This window comes from Hemitrygon akajei, chromosome 1, assembly GCF_048418815.1.
Source record: "Hemitrygon akajei chromosome 1, sHemAka1.3, whole genome shotgun sequence".
Lineage (NCBI taxonomy): Eukaryota > Metazoa > Chordata > Chondrichthyes > Myliobatiformes > Dasyatidae > Hemitrygon > Hemitrygon akajei.
The window spans coordinates 217,890,245-217,911,547 of record NC_133124.1 but is presented as its reverse complement, the minus strand read 5'-3'; the positions used below and the strand labels follow the sequence as shown (position 1 = coordinate 217,911,547).

The following is a 21,303-nucleotide window of genomic DNA, read 5'->3' as shown; positions in this document are numbered from 1 at the left end:
CGCAGGGGGGGACCCGGCGCCCTGCTGCGGGTGTCGTAACTCGTCGAGGTAAGACGCTGATCTCGGCACCGGTGTCGACCAAAAACCGGCGTCCCGACCTGCTGTCCCACACATACAGGAGGCTATCCCGATGGCCAGCCACCGTAGCCATCAGCGACAGCTGGCCCTGGCGTTTCCCGGGAACTGGCAGGGCGGGCGACAACGGCGGGCTTCTGCGCCCCACCGCTGGTGGTAGAAACACCATTGCCCGTTGGGCTCCACACCCTGGCCTCTGGGTTTAGCGGGCTCTGCGGCCGGGCCTGGACTGGTTTGCTGCTGGGAGCGTGGCCGGGTGATCAGTGAGATGGACGCCCCACTCCCCTTCTTGGCGTTCCACAGCAAATCCGCCCGGGCTGCCACCTTCCGGGGGTCGCTGAAATCCGCGTCGGACAGCAGCAGGTGTATGTCCTCGGGCAGCTGCTCCAGGAATGCCTGCTCAAACATGAGGCAGGGTGTGTGTCCGTCGGCCAGAGACAACATCTCATTCATTAAAGCTGATGGAGGCCTGTCTCCCAAGCCATCCAGGTGCAGTAAACGGGCAGCTCGCTCGCGGCGGGAGAGCCCGAAAGTCCTTATAAGCAGGGCTTTGAATTCCGTGTACTTGCCGTCCGCCGGGGGAGACTGTACGAACTCTGCAACCTGGGCCGCTGTGTCCTGGTCGAGGGAGCTTACCACGTAGTAGTAACGGGTGTCCTCTGAGGTTATCTGCCGAACGTGGAATTGGGCTTCTGCTTGCTGAAACCATAGGTGAGGTTGTAGCGTCCAGAAGCTTGGCAGTTTCAAGGAAACCGCGTGAACAGATGCGGCGTCGTTCATCTCCGGTCCAAAAACGTTTGGACCGTCGGGGTCACCAATTGTAGCGGTGTGCTACACGCAGCGCTAAAATAACGACACGGAGTAAACTGCAGTCAAAGATAAAGTTTATTCCTACTTCACAGTCTTGCTTTAAAACTCTCCCTCCTCCGCCGGATGCCTCGAGAGGCACGTACTGACACCGCCTCAGGCTTTCTCCCTTTGTCCCGGACCTAGCCTTTGTGCCTGCACGCTGGCTAATTGTCAGCCGGTTCGAGTGTGCGAGTAATTGGGTTGCCACAACATTACCAATACTACTACTACAATACTATAAAACTGTATTATTTTGTAATAGTTATTGACAGAGGAATTCATCCAGTATACAGTGGTGTGTACTTTTGATTGACCGTAAATGAACAAAATCAATATAGACGTGTAGTGCAGATAATGGACTTCCTTCATAGTATGCTTTAGACTAATGCATCATCCAAATCACAAACAAGAGAAAATCTGCAGATGTTGGAAATCCAAGCAACATACACAGCAGGCTAGGCAGCATCTATGGAAAAGAGTACAGTTGATGTTTCAGGCCAAGACCTTTCATCAGAACTGCATTGTCCAAATCTTCAATTTTGTTGTAACATTCAAGATGACTGTTGATAACTTCTAATTCTTCATAGTTCCTACTTGTTGAAGTAGTGAAATCGTTTCAAATTACATTTATTATCCAAGTGTATATACTATGTTTAACCTTGAAATTTGTCTTCTTACAGGCAGCCACAAAAACAAAAAAAACCCTAATAGAACCAATTTAAAAAGACCATCAAACACCCAATGTGCAAAAAAAGGAACAAATCATGCAAACAATAAAAAAGAACAAATAACACTCAAATAAAATGGCACAAGAGGAAGCCATAGACTGACATGTCGGAATGGGAATGGGAATAGGAATTAAAATGGTTGGCCCACCAGGAAATTCTGCTTCTGGCGGATGCAGTGGAGGTGCTCAACAAAGCGATCCTCCAACTTACGACAGGTCTCACCAATATAGAGGAGACATCGGAAGCAACAGATACAATAGACAACCTCAGCAGATTCACAGGTGAAATGTTACCACGCCTGGAAGGTCTGTTTGGGACACTGAATGGAGGTGAGAAAGGAAGTGAAGGAAGGAAGGTGTTGCACTTGGCGGCGTGTAGGATAAGTTCCAAGAGGGAGGTTAGTGGGGGGGGGGGGTGAACAGACAAGGGAATCACAGAGGGAGTTATCCCTGTGGAACAAGGAGAGTGAGGTGGGGCAGTAAAGAACTGCTGTATATTTCTGACATGTTTTAGATTTCTAACAACTGTAGTTTCTTTGATTTTTCAAACCTTTTGCTCTGTGTAGCTCTGGATCCAGCCACATGGTTAACCCTTAACTGTCCTCTGAAATGACTAATTTCAGTGGCAATTAGGGAAGCGCCAGTGTCATTTACATCTTGAGAAAGAAATAAAAATAGCCATGACAAAGCTAGAACTCAAAAATGCTGACAATTTAACAGAAATATCAGAAGACTAACAAGGCTACTCTCAAGGTGGGTTGTAAAACAAGGGGAGAAACAGTAAATAACAAAGTAAAATGTATTGTCTGTTTCACAGTTCAAATGTTCAAGTTAAGTTCACTGTACTATACTAAACCTAGGACACAGCTTACCTGCCAAACACAGGGTTGAGAGTATTGGGAACATAGTGCTCTCGATCATCAATTAACACCTTTCCAAGTGAGATCTTGATGTAGGTATCACACTATCAAGAGAATAGTTACAGTCAATGACTTAGGCTACATCCACACTAGACCCGATAACTTTGAAACGCCGGTTTCACGTAAAAATGATAGGCATCCACACTATGCATTTTAAAAAATATCTCTGTCCACATTGAAACAGATTTCAGTGAATCTCCTCCTACCGCGCATGCGCAGGACACATCTACTGAAAACAAGCAACATGTTTGGTGTTGAATCTCGCTGTGAAAGACAGTACGTGTTTGTTCAGTTACAGACTAGAAAAACTTAAATGACAGGGAGCTGTTGGCTCTCGCACAGGAGGATTTAAAAGTTAAAAAAAACAAATACTGAAGCGTATGGAGGCAACCGACGGGGAGTTCACGGACCGTATGACCCGGCTGACGATGAACATTGAAAAACTGACCAACTCTGTTGCATTAACAAAGCACCTTGTTAAATGTGTAAAACATATCTGCATCAGTATTATCTTGTATTTCCATACAATGGTACATCGGGCAGTTACACATCTATCGTCAGAGAAGTACTTGCATAAATAGGTAAACCACCTTCATACAAGCAAGGACAGAAAACAGGGTAAAGTGAGTACAGTATACTTATTTATTCAATAAGTTATGGGTCAAAGTATTTAGTGAGTACATTTCTAACTCTTCTGGCTTCAGTCTCATTGCCGTCTGTTCTGAAATTGTTAGGTTGCGTTCAAGAAAACAATGAAATGGCGCGCTGCTGTCTGACAGCGTTTTCAGATTTCTCCGGTTACCCCATCCACACTGATGTGCCCCAGCGGTTTTCAAAAATACCCACCCTGGAAAGTGTTTCTGAAAAGCTCCGGTTTCAGGGGACAAAAATGCCGTTTTAGTGTGGACAGAGGGTAAAAACGAAGAGAAAAAGCTTCGGTTACAGATTTATCCGGTGTAGTGTGGACGTAGCCTTAGCAATACACTTGATGGCCTGTTTTAGCTTGGACCTACCAGACTGTTACACTATTCCATAAACCAGTAAGACAAACAAAACATTTCATCACTCCAGCTGCTAGCATTTAAGCACACAAAGTCTAAATCAACTTAATAACTTGCATCTTATACAGCATCTTTAAAACAGGAAACTGTTACAGGCATTTTGCAAGGATGTTAAACAAATTATGAATGCACATATTAGACCATAAGATAAAGAAGCAGAATTAAGCCATTTGGCCCAACAAGTCTGTTCCACCATTTCATCATGGCTGATCCAATTTTCCTCTCAGGCCCAATCTGCTGCCTTCTCTCTGTATCACTTCATGCTCTGACCAACCAAGAATCTATCAACATCTGCCTTAAATACAGTTAAAGACTTGGCTTCTACAGCTGCCTGTGGAAAATAATTCCACAGATTCACCACTCTCTGGCTAAAGAAATTCCTCCTCAACACTGTTTTCAAAGGACACCACTTTATTCTGAGGCTGTGTTCTCTGGTCTTAGACTTTCCCATTATAGGAAACATCTTCTCCACATCCACTCTATCAGGGCCTTTCACCATTCGATAGGTTTCAATGAGTCACCATTCATTCTACTGAATAGAGGCTCAGAGCTCTTCATATGACAAGCCATTTTCGTAAACCTCCTTTGAACCCACTTCAGTTTAAGCACATCCTTTCTAAGATAAGGCACCCAAACCTGTTCACAATACTCCTCACTAGTGCTTTATCAGAATCAGGTTTATTATCACCGGCATGTGACGTGAAATTTGTTAACTTAGCAGCAGCAGTTCAATGCAAAACATAACCTAGCACAGAGAGAGAGAAAAATAAAGTAAAACTTAATAATAAATAAACAAGTAAGTCAATTACGTATATTGAATAGATTTTTAAAAGTGTGCAAAAATAGAAATACTGTATATTAAAAAAGTGAGGAAATGCCCAAATCTTCAATGTCCATTTAGGAATCAGATGGCAGAGGGGAAGAAGCTGTTCCTGAATTGCTCAGTGTGTGCCTTAAGGCTTCTGTATCTCCTACCTGATGGTAACAGTGAGAAAAGGGCATGCCCTGGGTGCTGGAGGTCCTTAATAATGGACGCTGCCTTTCTGAGACACTGCTCCCTAAAGATGTCCTGGATACTTTGTAGGCTAGTGCCCAAGATGGAGCTGACTAGATTTACAACCTTCTGCAGCTTCTTTCAGTCCTGTGCAGTAGCCTCTCCATACTGGACAGTGATGCAGCCTGTCAGAATGCTCTCCATTGTACAACTACAGAAGTTTCAACATTACATCCTTGCTTTTATATTGTAGTCCTCTTGAAATAAATGATAACATTGCATATGTCTTCCTCACCACAGATTCAACCTGCAAATTAACCTTTAGAAAATCCTGCACAAGGACTTCCAAGTCCCTTTGCATCTCAGTTTTTGTATTTTCTCTCTATTTAGAAAACAATCAATCCTTTCCTTTCTTCTACCAAAGTGCATGACCATACACTTCCCGACACTATTCCATCTGCTATTTCTTTGCCCATTCTTCTAATCTGTCTAAGTCAGCCTTTCTTAACCTTTTTTCCCTGGAGGAACCCTTGAAATAATTTTTAGGTCTTGGAAATACCTGCATAAAAAATTTACATCTACAGCTCACAGCATGATCGGTAAACTGTAGATATAATAATCCAAAAATAATTGTCAGTGCTCTTTTGAACAGAGAATGAAGTTTTAGCCAACCTTTCTTGAAAAAAAAAACAGGTAGTTAAGCTTAGTTTACCTTTCTTGAAATTAATTTCTTTCTTTCCCTTTCATAAAATTTAAAAACTCATAGGGCAAACACAATAAATTTCTCAATTCTGGGTCAAACTTGAGATAAGCACAGACAAATTTCACCTTCAGACAAAATGAGAAGATTTCTGTCCTTGCTCATGATGCTTGTTAAACAAGAAAAAGCTTGCTCACACATGTAGGAAGTTGAAAACTGCAGCAAAATGTTCATTCCTTTCCTATGGCAGGATGCTCTTATTTCACAGAAATCCAGAACTTCCCCAGGGGCAGGTCAGTAAATCTCACCTTGAGTACATGATCGGAGTGCAGCTCCCAAAGTTCTTCCTCTTCTCTCAAAGTCAAATTCTCAGGCTGAGCAGAAGATTCAGAGAATGGGTCTCTTACCCAGTCATACACATGTTGAAAAAGAGGGAAAATATTGTTCAATTTTGTTCTGCAGTTCTTCCTGGTGGTTTTCAAAAAGACTCAAGACTTTCTGATATCCTTCCTCACTCTCAAGCCAAGCAGCAGTGGAAACATTTCAAGATTTCCTTTTGCAACATGATTTTTCCAAAGATTTAGTTTCCTTTTAAACAGAAGAATCTTGTCACTTGAAGTCAAAACATTTTCTCCAGGGCCTTGCAGAGACCTGTTCAACTGGTTCAGATGATGAAAAATGTCTGTTAAGTAGACTACTTACTGCAACCATTCTTCATCTTCAAAGCACTCAGCAAAATCTGGCCTACTGTTTTCTCGAAAGTACTCCTGCAATTCACCTTTCAGCTCAAACACGCTCATATGTGGCACCTTGTCAAAGGCCTTCTGAAAATCCAAGTATACAACATCAACCGATTAGTACCAGAAGGCCAGCTGAGTTCTCAAGCTTACTCTGCCATTCAAGAAGATCACCACTGATCTGAATGTAGCCTTATTACACATTCCTGTCAACTCACAGTAACCTTTCAGTCCATCCTACAAGAGCTATCCACTTCTGCCTTAAAAATATTTAAAAACAGCTTTCATTGCTACTTGGGAGTTGCAAAGACTCATGCCGACAGAGAAAAGAAAAAGTGGCCTTGGAGTGACAAAGTTCTATATTCTTCCACAGGAAGCAACATCTTCTCCACAACCATCTGTCAAGACCTCTCATATAGATTCATTAATACATTCAGGAAGGATTCAGGAATATACATATATAATTACAAAAATACCATACACACGCAGTACTGTGCAAACATCTTAGTCACATATATATAGCCCAAGACTTCTGTACAGTACTATTGAAGTTTTATGTATTGCACTGTACTGATGCCACACACAAAAAAAAATCATGACATACAAGAGTGATGATAAACCTGATTCTGATATAGGTCTCGGTTGTGGACTGAGAGTGGGAAGGGACAGGGAGAGTGGAATCATGGTTGGGGAAAAAAGTAAGTGAGGGGGAGGGAGCATAAAGCACCAGAGAGACATTCTCCAGTGATCAATAAACTAATTGTTCCGTATCAAATGTCCTTGACTGGTGTTTCAAGGCTGTGTGTGACTGCACCTGTGCCACCCCGCCCCGCCCTTTACATTGCTTCTCTGCTAACTGTCCTACATCTCTCCCGTGGCGCTCCACCTTTGCCATTCCCAACATCCTTTGCTCCCACCAAATTTACAAACTCTCTCTCTGCTCCAAATTCTACATATTTCAATCAATTTGCTTCTCTCTTTTCTAAACCAGTGGTTACAAGGATAACCCAAAGAATTTTTCCTCACAAGAAAACCTGTCCATTCCAGTAATTGTCTAGTAAACACTAACATTCTGTTAGCTTTCCTAATTATTTAGTGTATCTGTATATTACCTTTTCATGCATTGTGCACAAACACTCTCAGATTTAAACAAAATGGAGATACAAGGCATTGCGGGTTCTTATACTTGCCCTACAAGGAGTGACTGAGTAAGACAATGAGAGATGATCTCATTGAGACACATGTTTTTGAGAGGAATTGACTCAAATGCTGATAGACAATTTTCTGTGGCCAGTGAATCCAGAACAAGGTGTCAGAGATAGTCCTTACTATTTTCCTCCACTTCCCTTTCAAATATTTAGCCAATTTCTTTCTGAAAGTTAGTACTGAATCTACTTACATTGCCCTGTCAAGTACAGCCCCTCAGATCACAACTTAATGTGTATCAAAATGCTCTGTAATTAATTACAGAATGCTAATCACTACTTTCTTTCTCAAGAGCTCATAGACGCATTATGAATTTTTCGCAAATGATACCTCCTCACCCTAAGATATTCTCCAGTAAGTAAACATACCATTGCATTTCGATCTTTAGGTTGCAGGCTGAGAGCTCGAATGATATAAACTCTCACCAAGCAGTCTTGGGGTTCACTAGAAGGCAACTGACGAAACTGGGGAGGGGGCAGAGGCTTCATAGGGTCTTCTGGAAGAGGGTAAATTCGAAATGAACCCTGAAAAGTAAGCCAAACTAGAGTGACAAAAAAGTTGGTGACTACATTTGACCTACTGAGCTTATTGTTCTATTATGTCCAACATTTTGAATCTCTGAATATCTTGGCAGATTAGTACAAACATGCATTACACTAAATTTTTCCTTTCTACAAGGAATCGCTTAATTTTCTCAGTATTTCTAAAGAGTCTGCAAAGAAAGACTGAAAACTGGAACACACAGTTAGGCCTCAGCACATCACAGCCAATTCACTGAGGTTGAGATAACTGGATGCAAATGAAGGCTTGAGAATCTGTGCAGATATCACCATTAACTCAAAGGATCAAATTCCTGCTACTAATATACTACAACATAAATTTGAACGAAAAATTCAACGAAAAATCTCGAGATATGTTAACCCTGAGAGATTGAAATTTTGGGATGGGTCAAATGGATCGACTGTGTCAATCACCTTAAACTCTCCCACTACCAATGGATCCTCTGTACTGCCATATGCTTTCCCCCGGTAGAGTTGAAAGGTGTTACAGAAATCTTGAAGTCCTTTGAATTGAGGCACATCTTCCAGCGCACATGGATACACCTGTGATGGAGAGTAAGCAAAGGGAAAGTTAATGGTAGAACTTCTAATGACCTTAGCTAAGGTAGGGTACAAGAATTGTGGTGTATAAAGGCTGTTGTAAATCTAGTCAAGAAGAAAAGAAGAGCTTATGAAAGGTTCAAAAAACTAGGTAATGATAGAGATCTAGAAGATTATAAGGATAGGAGGAAGGAGTTTAAGATTGAAATTAGGACAGCCAGAAGGGGCCATGAGAAGGCCTTGGTGGACAGGATTAAGGAAAACACCGCGGCACTCTACAAGTATGTGAAGAGCAAGAGGATAAGATGTGAGAGAATAGGACCAATCAAGTGTGACAGTGGAAAAGCATGTACGGAACTGGAGGAGATAGCAGAGGTATTTAATGAATACTTTGCTTCAGTATTTACTACGGAAAAGGATCTTGGCAATTGTCAGCTCTCGGCTCACTCTAATATATTACCCCTTATACCATGAGCTCTTACCTTGTGTTGTAACATTTCCTGTGGATTCTGCTGAATATCTTTTGGAAACCTAATACATCTACTGGTTCTCCTTCATCTATTCTGTTTGTTACAACCCCAAAGAGTTCTAATAAATGTCAATGGAACTATCTTAATGTTCTCAGAAAACATTATTGTATTTTCTGAAAGTTATGCTACAACTTACAACTTCCTTAATAACAGATTCCAGCATTTTCCAATGACAGATGCCAGACTAACAGAGTGAATTTTCTGCCTACTGTCTCCTTTCCTTTTTGAATAGGGCCATTTTATGTGTGATTGTCTGATTCTCTGGGACCATTCTCAAATCCAGGGGACTTTGGAAGATCATAACCCAATGTATTCACTATCACTGCAGCCTCTTATACAATAATGTAGGATCCTACCCCAACTCTTCATACAGGCCCACTTGAAGGAATTTGTGGATACTCTCAGTTAAGACCCTATGGTAGACTGAGGTGGTTGTGCTTACATAGAGAATGTTGGGACCATCCAATATCAGGACTGATGCCCATCATAAATGCTGACAGTCTTTATCAAACCTCAAAAATAAAGATTTAAAGATTAGCTTTATTAGTCACATATACATTGAAACATACAGTGAAAAGTGTTGTTTGAATCAGATCAAATCAGTGAGAATTGAGCTGTGCAGCCCACAAGTGTCGTCACACTTCTGGCACAAACACAGCATGCCCATTACTCACTAATCCTTACCGTACATCTTTGGATGTGTGAGGAAACTGGAACACCTGAAGGAAACCCTCACAGTCATGGGGAGAATGTACAAACTCCTTACAGGCAGCAGTGGGACCAATCTTACAGCTGGTTCTGTAAAGTGCTGTTACCCGCTATCCTCCCATGCATTTATATGAGGCAAACAATATTTAATACCAAGGTCAATTTAGAAAAGTCCATAGGAATTTAAAATCTCCATAGAAATAGTGCAGATTATCTAAATGGGCAGAAGGTTCAAACATCAGAGGTGCAAAGGGACTTAACAGTCCTTGTGCAAGACTCCCAGAAGGTTAAATTATAGGTTCAGACTGTGGTAAAGAAGGCAATTGCAATGCTGGCATTTATTTTTAGAGGAATAGAATATAAAAGCAAGGAGATAATGCTGAGCCTTTATAAGACAGAAGTCAGGCTGCACTTGGAGTATTGCTGATAGTTTTTGGCACCACATCTCAGAAAGGATGTGTTGTTATCGGAGAGAGTCCAGAGGATGTTCATGAGGATGATTTGGGAACGAAGGGGTTAACATCTGAGGAACATTTGGCAACTTTGGGCCTGTACTCACAGGAATTTAGAAGAATATGGGGTGGTGGGGGGGATCTCATTGAAAACTACTGAATATTGAAAGAACCAGATAGGGTGGAAGTGGAGAGGATGTTTTGTATGGTGGGGGTATCCAGAACTAGAGGGCACAACCTCAAAATTGAGGGGCGACCCTTTACAGCAGAGGCAAGGAGGTATTTTTTGAGCCAGAGACGAGTAAGTCTGTGGAATGCTCTGCCATAGACTGCAGTGGAGGCCATGTCCGTGCGTATATTTAAGGTGGAAGGTGATCGTTTCCTAATTGGTCAGGGAATCAAAGTATATGGCAAGAAGGCAGGTGTATGGGGTTGAGTGGGATCCATGATCAGCCTTGATGGAATGGTGGAGCAAACTCGATGGGCTGAATAGCCTAATTCTGCTCTTGTCTTAAGGTCAAACACAGCATGGTGGTGTTAATGGGGGTAGCAACTGTAACTAAAAAAAGGGAGAATGGACTGCAACACATTAATTTATACATAATCCTTAACTTCATAAAATCGATCAAGATCTCTCACAAGAGTGATACCATTTATGCTCACAATGATTTATCGATCCACTATCAACTATCACTGCTCTCAAGGGTAGTGAATTCCAAAAATGCATCAGATACTGAGAAAAGAAGTCGCGAAAGTAGGTAGTCTGAAATTCTGTGGAAACATCACGGACCACCTACCTCATCAAACTCCCTTAAGGATGGAGGGACGGTAGGAAGAAAGTGGGAAAGGGAAAGATGAAAGAAGACTTACATTTCTGAATATCTTACAATCTCTTTCAGGACATCTCAAAACAAAGTTCATTTTAGCGTAATTATTGATGCTCAAGAGGATAATCAAAATATAACTTTTACTGACTAAGGAGAGGGAGATACAGGGAAGGAATTTCAGAGCTTAGGACCTTGGGAGCCGACTGTATGAGAGAATGTACAAGAGGAGAGAACTGAAATATAGAATTCCTGGAAAGCTAGTGAGAAGGAGAAGGTTAATGAGACAAGGAGGAACAAACACAACAAGGGATTTGAAGTCTTTGCTTTGCTGGATTGCAAGCCAAAGTAAAACTTCAAATATAAGTATGGGTGAATGGGAGGTGGCTCAGCCAGTTTTAAATACCCAGTATGCAGGTGAAATAACACACCTTACCTTTATAGTATCGTATCCTTGTAACAGGTAATCTGAATATTCATTATGCTCCCCAGATGAAGCATAAAATTTACACCACCAATCAATAGAGTCATCTTCCTTAAGAAAATCAAAATGGAAATAGATTATCACATTGCTTTTATGGAAGATATTTTTTGAAGCAGAGACCAGAGCTTGTACTTGTAAAACCAGAAGTTTCATATAATATAGAAGCAGGCCATCTAGCTTATTGTAGCTACATAGCTACACAGATTCTTTGCAAGACCGATCCAATTAATCCATCTGTCCTGTACCCTGTTTATTGCATTCAAGATTTTTCTTCAAGTGCTTTTTTCGACTTCATTTTGAGAGAATTTGTTCCCACTACCCTTTGATATAATGTAGTACAGCTCTTCCAGGGTAACAATGACTCCGCCATATCCCTTTCTGCCAATATGACAGTGCATTCTGTTCAGTGTTAGAACAGAGGGAATGTGAAGTACTATTTTCCTGGTCAACGACTCACCACTTATGATGGGTGAATGCTTCCTGAAAATGCTGGAGAAGTAAGAGATGTTGACAACAACTACAGTTTGAAGAATGGGAAGATCTCCAGAAGAGTCCCAGATCTGGACAAGATCAAGAAGCAGCAGTAAAGTATATTTTTAGCAGCAGGATCTTACCTGAAAGAAACCAGCTAACTTTCCTATTATTAACTCACCAAAACACCTTCTGTGGCTTCCTGATTCAATTTCTCTCCATCTTCATCTGAACTCTGAAAGACAATGCTGCTTCATCAGATTAAAACAAATGCTTCGCAGTCTGAAGATATAAAGATTTGTCCATTACCCCACTCACTATAGTATTTTTAGTGTTCTACCTCTTAATATCATTCTATCACCCTTGTTCCTCAATTTAAATCACAATTCTATTTGTTACAAATAAACGTACATCTATCTTGTAATACTGGAGCAAAATACAGTAGCTAATGAGTAATAAAAATTATTCTTTTATTAGACTTGTTCAAACCACAAGTGTGTCATGCAGCATCTGTGAAGTGTTCTTCCAACCTTTCCACTTATATTTAAATTTTTAAACTGAGTGATATATCAATTTAACCTTCTAGAAGTTTAACAAATGTTCATCACTTTTCTCTTTTTTATTGTCTTAGAACCTTTGAACTTTCAGCTACCAAATCTTCTTTCTATACAGGAGTTGCAATATTGAGAAAAAATAATTGAGCTTTAAATAATTATCCATTATTCCATCCAGCTTCCAGTATTTGTATACAAATGATCTTACCTCAATGTTAGGTGTTTCAATATGAAAACTTACAGTAGAACTCATTGCATCTTAAGAAGAAAAGAATATATTTCAGTTTAAACATAAATTTAGTTTTGAACACAAGCTCACACAACACAGGTTGACTGTTAGGAATCCAGTAGCTTGTTCACACTACCAAATCAAAGTCAAAGTATTTGGTGACATATACGTACTTTGATAAAGTCAAAGTAAATTTATTATCAATGTATACACTCAGCGGCTACTGTATTAGGTACAGGACTGGAAGCCAGTGTGGCTTTCTGCTGCTGTTTGCTCATCCACTTACAGGTTTTGTTTTTTTTTTATTAAATTTTTTTTAATTAGTTTTTCAAAACATTTTACAAAATTAAAAACCCCAAATCCCAATGAGGAGCGTTAATACAGTGCGAGATTAAGCATACAATAACAATATGCTACAAAGGAAGAAAATTTAACAAAAAAAGCACCTAAATTAAAGACAAGTGAGCTTAGTGTCCTCCCCAAGCCCCACAACACAAGAAAAAAACAACAACTCCAGACCAACCACCACACAGTATAAAGAGTATAAGTCCGGACAGTCAAACTCCCAGACTGTGAATACACTTAGCAACAGAGGATAATAATGCCTACTACCAGAAAAAAAAGGGAGCTGAAAGCAAGGGATCGAAAAGAAAAAAAACCCTAGTCAAGAGGAAGGTTATGAAAGTACTCGATAAAAGGTCCCCAGACCTTATGGATCTTTAGATCTGAATTAAGAACCGATTGAATAGCTAAGGCAGATTTAGTAGGTGATCTGGTAACAGAGGACGATCGGTCCAGTTTAGGATCCAACCAACAGTTGAAATCACCACCCAATATAAGAGAGTATGAGTTTAAGTCTGGTAGTGAAGAAGAAAAACCGTTCAAAAAAGTTAACATCATCAAAGTTGGGGGCATACAGGTTTGCTAGTGCAACTTTAGTGTTATATAGTTTACCAGAAACAATAATAAAACAGCCATTTGTATCAGATATTTTATTATGGAGTTCAAAAGGAATATTTGAATTAATAAGAATGGAAACTCCCCTAGCTTTAGCGGCAAAGAATGAATGAAAATGCTGACCCGCCCACTTTGACAGAAGCCGGGAGTTATCAAAACAACGAATATGAGTTTCTTGAAGGAAAGCAATGTCAGCTTTGAGTTGTTTGATATGTGAGAATACCTTCCTCCTTTTAACAGGGTGGTTCAGTCCCTTTACATTCCAGCTCACGAATTTAAGTGCACTAGCCATTATCAATTACTAATGCATAAAAGGCAGCAGGCATATAAAAAGTCAAGCAATACAATAGCAGTCTGGGAGCAGAGATGTAAACATAGATTCGTAAGGTCAAAATATAAAAACATGTCCTAAGCAATAAAGAGATGTTGGAACTGGAAAATCCACCCCACCCACACAACCCAAAACTAGACGGCTACCAAGACAAGTAGCTAGCTCTACCAAAAAAATTAACCCAAATACAACTTCCAGATCTGTGTCATTAACAACATTTCCGTATAAATATTATAGCAAATAATAACTAGTTTATGCACTAGAAAACATAACTACAGATTAGAACACCTTCTGCAGAGATATACAACTTAATACAGAGAAAATCGGAAGAAAACCAAAACTAACCTACCTGCGAAATATTATAGAAGAATAAAGTAAGAGAAAGGGGAAAAAAAAGGTAAGAAGGAAAAAGAAAAAAAAGAGGAAGGGGAAAGTTATAAATTCAAGACGAGTGTTTATCAACCATTTACAGAGAAGGGAGAAGAAAATTCAGAGATTAGCAAAAAGGGGTGAAGAAAAGAAAAAGGTAAAATAAATAAATATTTAAAACAAAGGAAAAATAAATCAGCAGTTGAACTGTGAACCGACAAACAGGGAGGCCTTCACTAAAGACTTCGAACCTCCAAAACAAGTTAGAATTAGTTGAAGAACTCTGTAGGTAAAGTTATACAAGAATAAAAATAGATTACACACACACCAAATCCCGGGAGAGATTGTCAACGGCCCTTAAAGTTTCAATGAATAATGTCCGAGTGATTCAAGTGAATTCCGAGTCCAGAGAAAGTAATTTTACTACGAGGAGTACTTATCCACCATTTTATGAGGTCCGATCAGATTCCGAAGATGGCTGGATAGCCGGAAGACTTGCCACAAACGCTTCAGCTTCCTTCGCTGATTTGAACCACTTATATTTCCCGGTATTAAGCTTGATTCGTAGATCAGCAGGGTTACGAAGGGAAGGTTTGAAACCACGATCAAAAAGCGCTTTCATTGCGCCTTTAAACTCAGCGCGCATCTTTAAGATCTGGGGTGCAAAATCTTCCACAAAGCGAATGGTTGTATCCTTGAAGGGAAGCGACCCCCTGCGACGCGCCTCTACGATCAGACTGTGTTTTATCTGGTATTGATGGAAACACAAGATTACTGGTCGCGGGCGGGAGCCCAGAATTCCGGGAGGAACGTAAACTCTGTGTGCCCGTTCGAGCTCGGGCGGCTTCGGAAGCAAATCTTTCCCGAATAACTCACAGAGAAACTCGGCGAAAAACTTCACGATTGATCCCTTTTCAGTTGCCTCTGGTAATCCCAGAATTCTGATGTTACAGCGTCTGCAACGATTTTCGAGATCCACCATTTTGGAAAGAAGTTTGTTAGATTTTTCCTCTAAGCTGGAACAGAGAGTCTCCAAGTATCGAACACGACTTTCTAAATCTTCAGAAGTCGAATCGATGCGAGATAAGTGTTCAGCATGTTTGTCCACTTTATCGTTGATCCGATCCAGTTTGTCTTCTAACTGTTTGGCAGCGGTTTTAAATTCCTTTAAGATTTCGTCTCGCAGCTTTCCAAGCGCAACCAGCGTCTCGTCCGACGGGGTCATGGCTTCTTTTCCCCCGGGTTTAGAACTCTTGCGGAAGTCCCCAGCGGTTTTAAATTCCTTTAAGATTTCGTCTCGCAGCTTTCCAAGCGCCACCATCGTCTCGTCCGACGGGGTCATAGCTTCTTTTCTCCCAGATTTAGAACTCTTGCTAGACATTGTAAGTTAAATATATTCACAGGCAAGTAAGAGATACCGAAATAATTCCTAACTAAGGTTTAAAAAATGGAGACATTTAGTGCAAAGGTAGCGACAGTAACGGAACAAAAGTTCGGAGCAGCTAAACAATCGCCATCTTACCGGAAGTCCCCCACTTACAGGTTTGATGTGTTGTGTGTTCATAGATGCTCTTCTGCAAACCACTATTGTAACACATGGTTATCTGAGTTCCTGTTGCTTTCCTGTCAGCTTGAACTAGCCTGGTCATTCTCCTCTGACTTCTCTCATTAACAAGGCATTTTCACCCACAGAACTGGATGCTTTTTGTTTTTCACACTATTCTCTGTAAACTTTAGAGATTATTGTGTGTGCATTAATGAGATATACAGGTGTACCTAATAAAGTGGTCGATGAGTATGTTACCATATACTATTTTGATTCATTTTTGGAGGCATTTACAGGAAAATACAGTAAGGCAATAGGATTTATGAAAAACTATAAATGAACAAAGACTAACAAATACCAATGTGAAAAAGACAACAAATTGTGCAAAGAATTATTGTACTGAGAACATAAATTGCAGAGTACTTGAAAGTGAGTCTGTAGGTTGTGAAATCAATTCAGAAATGGGAGACTGATCTTCAACACTTCTTCCTGGAGGCATAGGAGGATAGCCAGGATACCTATTCAGACCTCTGCTGGCGATGGCATAATTGTGTGGGATGATCATACCCTTTCTATAGTGCAGTGGCCATAACTGCACATAACAGAGTCAAGGGCACTAATGCCAAGGAGGGAAATCCCTGAGGTGTTCCATCCATTGAATGATGATAGCCTCTCTACTCTTAATGTGCTCTGTTCTTACTCAATGAAGTGGATTTTTCAGTGGAGTTTAAGTGCCACATGTTGTGAAAGTTAAATCTTCTGTACTTTTTCTACCCACTGGCCTCTTCTTCAGGTCAACAGTTAGCCACTGGACTTTGGCCTGGTACCCTTCTCCTTTGAAGCATGGTGGGGTTCCAATCCAATAATTTTTTTAAATAAGAAACCAGATAACATAACTTCAGTTTAACATCACATCAGAAAGGCATCGCCCATGATAATGAAATCCTATTAGTGACTGTGTAGATATTATCATATTTCTAAAGAGTCAATAGAAATCAAGGCTTCTGGGTGGGAAATGAGAAAGCTAAATAGTTTTATTTTTAAAAAAATATTTAGAGATTTAGCATGGTAGCGGGCCTTCCTGGCCCAATGAGCCTACGCTGCCCAATTACACTACTAACCAGTATGTCTTTGGAACATGGGAGGAAACCAGAGCACCTGGATGAAACCCACATGGTCATGAGAGAACTTCCAAACTTCTTACAGACATTGAACCCGGGTTGCTGGCACTATAACAGCATTACACTAACTGCTAGGCTATCGTACCGCAACATAAATAAATGCTGGAAACACTCTTCTGAAAACAAAAAATTAACCTTTGTGATGTTGTTTGTGATTTAACAGATGATTTATCAGAGATGGGGAAAGCAATGGGAAAAGAAGAAGAAATACCTGGGATAAGTTCGTGGGGATTGTAGAAAGTGAAGGATATGATATTCAGCTGATTACCTTCATTGTTGTTTGACCCAGCATAAGGGTCACAGATGAACTCGCTGAGGGATTTCACCGTACTCTGTCCCACCACTGGTCTGTATCCAAATGCTCGATAATCCATTACTTTTATCACGATGGGAGGACTGTAGATGGGATCTATAGGTAGAAACTGAGGCAAGGTGATGATCTTAAATCACAGTTCCGCTTCTGAATAACTTTCCGAATTGCTTTAACAGCATCTTCCAAACCCATAACATCTACCAGGTAAAGAAGGCAATGACTGCACACACTTGGGAATGTTACCACCTATAGATTTCCCAAGCTGCATATCCTCTTGACTTGAAAACATAGCAACACATCTCTTTCATGGTTGGAACTAAATAGTGAAATCATTGCCCTGCAAATACTTTTAGCCCATGACTGTGATAGTTTAAGGTGGTAGCTGACCACCTTTTTCTCAAGGGCAGTTAGGAGTGACCAGTTAATGTTGCCCTTTCTCGCAATTTTTTATGTCACAAAAGGCTAGGGCAAACCAGTATCTCATTAATTCAAATATCTTCCACTGCAGACTTACTAACCATGCTACCTACATTCTTATTCAAATTATTAATATGGATGACAAAACACAGACTGAGCTGTTTTCATGCTGGGAACACAAATTGGTTCAACAAACTTGGGTTGTTCTCCCTACAGCATCAGAGGCTGAGGGTGAGCCCTGATAGAGGATTTTAAAATTATGAGAGGCAGAAATAGAATAGACAGTCAGTATCTTTCCCTCAGGGTAAAGACACAAACAGGAACACTCTTAAGGTTAGAGGGGTTAAATTTAGAGGCAATATGAGGGGCTACCTATCTTTTTTCCCTACACAGAGAGAGGTCAGTGCCCGGAATAGGGTATCAGGGGTAGTAGTGGAAGCAGGCAGTTTGGTGGAGTTTAAGGGGCTTTCAGATAATCACATGAATATGAATTAAATGGAGGGATATGGATGATGCAGTATAAATTGGCATTAACTTTGGCACAGTATCAAGGGCCAAATGGGCTGTCTAGTGCTACTTGTCTAGTTCTACTCTATGCCCTGTAAGAGAATTAACACTTGAACAAACCACTGTGATAGAAAAGGTTGAGGTTGGAAAGTTTGGATTCTTCTTGTAGTTTTTAATGGGTAGAGTCTGGATCATTTCTCCGCTGCACTCCACCACTAGGCTTGGAGCTGTCACTCTCAACATGTTGTAGTTTTTCAGGTTTCTTAATCCCCACGCAAGAATCTGAGTAAGAAATTGGAAGAGGTTTGAGAGAGGCTTTTAGAAAGTCAGCTTGTGCTGAAATATTTTTCTGCCAATGTAAATGTTTCTGTTGTAACACAGGAATTGCATCAATCTACACACTGTAAGCTCCTGCATAGGGTGGTGATAGCGACATTGTTGATGTTAGTCAAGAGATGAAGACTGGCCTGGAAGGTGGGAGAGGCCCCTTACTTTTCACAAAACGCTTTCATGAGGCACTTAGCAAAGTCGAGGCCCAATTAGTCGGTGTGCCCTGAAAGTGATCTCCTGATGACTGACAGTCAAATGGAGGTTGAAGGTCTAGAGGTGGACTGTCCTGGGGTTTGTGTGAGTGGGTGGTGGATGGTAGAGAGAATAGGGACTTCTTTTGGTGTTGTTGTTTTGGTTTGTTGCTGTTGCTTGTGTTGTTCTGCTGAACATCGTGGGTATGCTATGTTCATGCTGGAATGTGTGGTGACACTTGTGGGCCACACATCCTTAGTTTGCATTGGGTGTTAACACAAACAACACATTTCACTATAGGTTTCACGTACATGTGATAAATAAATGAATCTGAATCTGACATTGATGGGGTTGCAGGGCTGGGGCAACAGTGGAGCAGAGCCTGGGGTCTTGTTGGCTAATAGGGCAAAGTTGATGGGAGATAAGTGACGTGGGGCAGGGGATAAGCAGATTTTGGAGTATGAGAGAAAGGCAGAAACAAAAGGAACAGATTAGGCAAGCTCACCTCAATCATAGTCATTTGTAGCTGTGGTCGTATTCCTAGTGGCACCATATATGTCCTAGAGTCCTTCCTTGGAGGCCAAGGGGGCAAGTCCTGATCCTCCTCCTGCAATGGGAAAACATCCCAATCTCACACAGGAACCACTACAACTTCAAACTCTTACCACAGAAAATACTAGTCAATATGCCAGACAGCCTCTATGACACTTGTGGGCTGCCCCCAGAAAATCTTTGGGTTGTGTTGGCAGTTAACACATTTCACTGTATGCTTCAATGTATTGTACATTTGATAAATAAATGAATCAGAACCTGAATCTGCTGAGAAGAATAGGATTTATATTTTAGGCTGATGACTGGTTCTCTCCAAAGATATTACCTGGTCTGCTGAGTATCCAGATATCTAGCACTTGCAGTTTTCACCTCCATTTCAATTTTTCTCCCTTTTTAGTCCCTGTCCCACTGGCTCAATCAGCATCAAGAAATTTATGTCCCAATTTAACCACCACTTCCACTTTTTCTGTTGTACAGCAATTGTGTTAGTGCTCTATTCTAGGGAAGGACTGTCCAGGGCCACACACACAAATTGCTGGAGGAACTCAGGTCAGGCAGCATCTATGGAGAGAAATAAACAGTCAATGTTTTGGGTCGAGACCCTTCATCAGTACTGTAAAGAAAGAGCAGAAACCAGAATAATAAGGTAGGAGGAAGAGAAGTACAAGATGGTAAGTGATAGGTGAGACCAGATGACAGGAGGTGGATGAGTGGGGAGCAGGGATGAAGTAAGCAGCTGGAAGGGTATAGGTAGAAGAGATAAAGGGTTGAAGAAGAAGAAATCTGAAAGGAGAGGAGAGTGCACCATGGGAGAAAGTGAAGAAGATGCGGTACTCGAGGGATGTGATAATCAGGTGAGAAGAAGGGACAAGAGGGGAGCCATAATGGGGAATGGAAAAAGAGAGGTGGAGGAAGAAAAATTACCTGAAGTTAGAGAAATTGATGTTCATGCTGTCAGGTTGGAGGCTACCCAGACAGAACATGAGGTGTTGCTCCTCCAACCTGCGATCATCCATCTTCTCTTGTATACCTCCGGTAGCCAAATTAACATGGCATTTTCTTAGCTTGTGCATTTACTGCTAATTCTATCTTTACCTCCTAGGTCCAGCGTTCAGCCACAAAGCAGGACTTTCCAGGTCACAACAGCCAGTAACACTAGATGTTTCATCACCACTAGTCTCTCTGTACCAAGGCATGCAATACTGCATCAGAATGTACTTAAACAGTCCTGGATGCTGTTTACTGTAAGCAGCGAGCTGCCTTTTAAAAGTGGAACAGGGACTGGAAGTTGTCTCCCTTTAGGTGAGGGAGGGCTCTTGATCTTGAAAAGGGAACTGGTGGGTAGTGGTGGGAAGGGGAAGGGGAGGTAGGTTGATGTGGAAAGACTATGCTTTAGACTATACTGTGTTGTTTTGTTTTGGGCGAGTTGTGCTCTTAACCTTTGGTTGTGGAAGTGGGTGCAGATATAGTATGTGCTAGGGATGGGGTAGAAGTTGGAGTGTGATTCACCTAGGGAGTTGTCAGTCAACCTGTGCTGAAGGAATGGGACAGGGTGGGTCTGGGAGGAGACAGAGTTGTGCTGCCGATTTCCCTGCATAATTCTCATCTGATGTATTTCAGTGTCTCATGTATTGCAAATATTCCATCTCTCTTACTGGAATGTAGTATGATGGCAAACAGGTTAGTTCTTCCTTCACACCTGCCCCCTGTGCCATTAAACCGATCCCAGTCCAGCACAGTAAAGTGATTCAGCTAAGTGCTTCACTATTGCTAAACCTGTTGCACTCATCCTGCCATTCAAGTTGCTCTGCCAGGTCACTGCTCAGGCGCTTACTTTACAACCTGATATCCCACAGCAGTGGAATGGGACAATGTGCATAATAAATCTCTGAATCTTTCAAATGGTGCCATTCTGACAGTTTCCTTGTAACCTCAAATACTTTAATCCCTTTAATCCCTTAAATCAAATTACATGTTATTAACTAGA

At 41.1% G+C, this 21,303-nt stretch overlaps 1 protein-coding gene across 1 annotated transcript in view; it reads right to left on the bottom strand.

The window, feature by feature from the left end:
• Positions 1 to 21,303, bottom strand: part of LOC140729376 (myoferlin-like) — a 165,489-nt gene that overhangs the window by 40,837 nt on the left and 103,349 nt on the right. The window contains exons 26-32 of the mRNA XM_073049089.1: positions 19,270 to 19,371; positions 12,020 to 12,073; positions 11,825 to 11,927; positions 11,320 to 11,498; positions 8,244 to 8,372; positions 7,638 to 7,793; positions 2,524 to 2,615 (exon numbers count right to left, since the gene is read on the bottom strand). Of these exons, the coding sequence (XP_072905190.1) occupies positions 2,524 to 2,615; positions 7,638 to 7,793; positions 8,244 to 8,372; positions 11,320 to 11,498; positions 11,825 to 11,927; positions 12,020 to 12,073; positions 19,270 to 19,371 (815 nt within the window). The remainder of the gene's footprint in view (positions 1 to 2,523; positions 2,616 to 7,637; positions 7,794 to 8,243; positions 8,373 to 11,319; positions 11,499 to 11,824; positions 11,928 to 12,019; positions 12,074 to 19,269; positions 19,372 to 21,303) is intronic.